Genomic DNA, 723 nt, shown 5'->3' with positions numbered 1-723 from the left:
TGCCCCAGGCGTGTTCCGCGAGGCCGTGACGGAGTTCGAGGTGGACGCGCGGGCGCTCAGCAAGGCCGGGGGGCCCCACGTGAAGACCCTCGTGTCCAACCCCTCCGGAAACGTCACCGAGACCTTCGTGGAGGACCGAGGGGACGGCACCTACCACGTGGAGTACACCCCCTATGAGGAGGGTGAGCTGGGGGGCTCGGGGGGGGCTCTGACCCCGCGGGGGTGACCCCCTGTGGGACCCCCACCCACCCAGGGAGCCCCTTTTTGGGCCTGTGTTGGACCTGGGGGCTCTGGGGGGCACTGGGGGGGTCCAGGGGGCTCTGAGGGGTGACCTGGGACCCCCTGTGTGACCCCCACCCGCCCAGGGGGTACCGGGGCACCGGGGGGTCCCAGGGGGCAGAGAGGTGACCTGGGACCCCCACCTGCCCAGGGATCCCCTTCTTGGGACCTCTGTTGGATGTGGGGGCTCTGGGGGACACCAGGGGGTCTGGGGGCCTCTGGGGGGTGACCTGGGACCCCCTGTGTGCCCTCCACTCACATTGGGGGGCTGCACCCTGACCGTGCAGGGACCCCCTTCAAGGGGCTGGTGTTGGATGTGGGGGCTCCAGGGGGCTCAAGGGGGGCTCCAGGGGGGGCTCAGGGGGCTCCAGGGGGCTCAGGAGGGTCCAGGCGGGGCCTGGGGGCTCATAGGGGTTCAGGAGAGTCCTGGGGGGTCCTGGGGGG

General features: G+C 71.9%; 1 protein-coding gene across 1 annotated transcript in view; it reads left to right on the top strand.

The window, feature by feature from the left end:
• Positions 1-723, top strand: part of LOC113980884 (filamin-A-like) — a gene marked incomplete at both ends in the record, with an annotated part of 6,079 nt that overhangs the window by 3,811 nt on the left and 1,545 nt on the right. Inside the window, 1 exon segment of the mRNA XM_027708106.1 lies at positions 1-182. This exon segment is cut by the window's left edge and continues 5 nt beyond it. Within this exon segment, the coding sequence (XP_027563907.1) occupies positions 1-182 (182 nt within the window).

This window comes from Neopelma chrysocephalum, unplaced genomic scaffold (assembly GCF_003984885.1).
Source record: "Neopelma chrysocephalum unplaced genomic scaffold, ASM398488v2 Primary Assembly neopelma1_95507, whole genome shotgun sequence".
NCBI lineage: Eukaryota > Metazoa > Chordata > Aves > Passeriformes > Pipridae > Neopelma > Neopelma chrysocephalum.
Note: the sequence above shows the minus strand (reverse complement) of the source record. Positions and strands in the feature narration are given on the sequence as shown.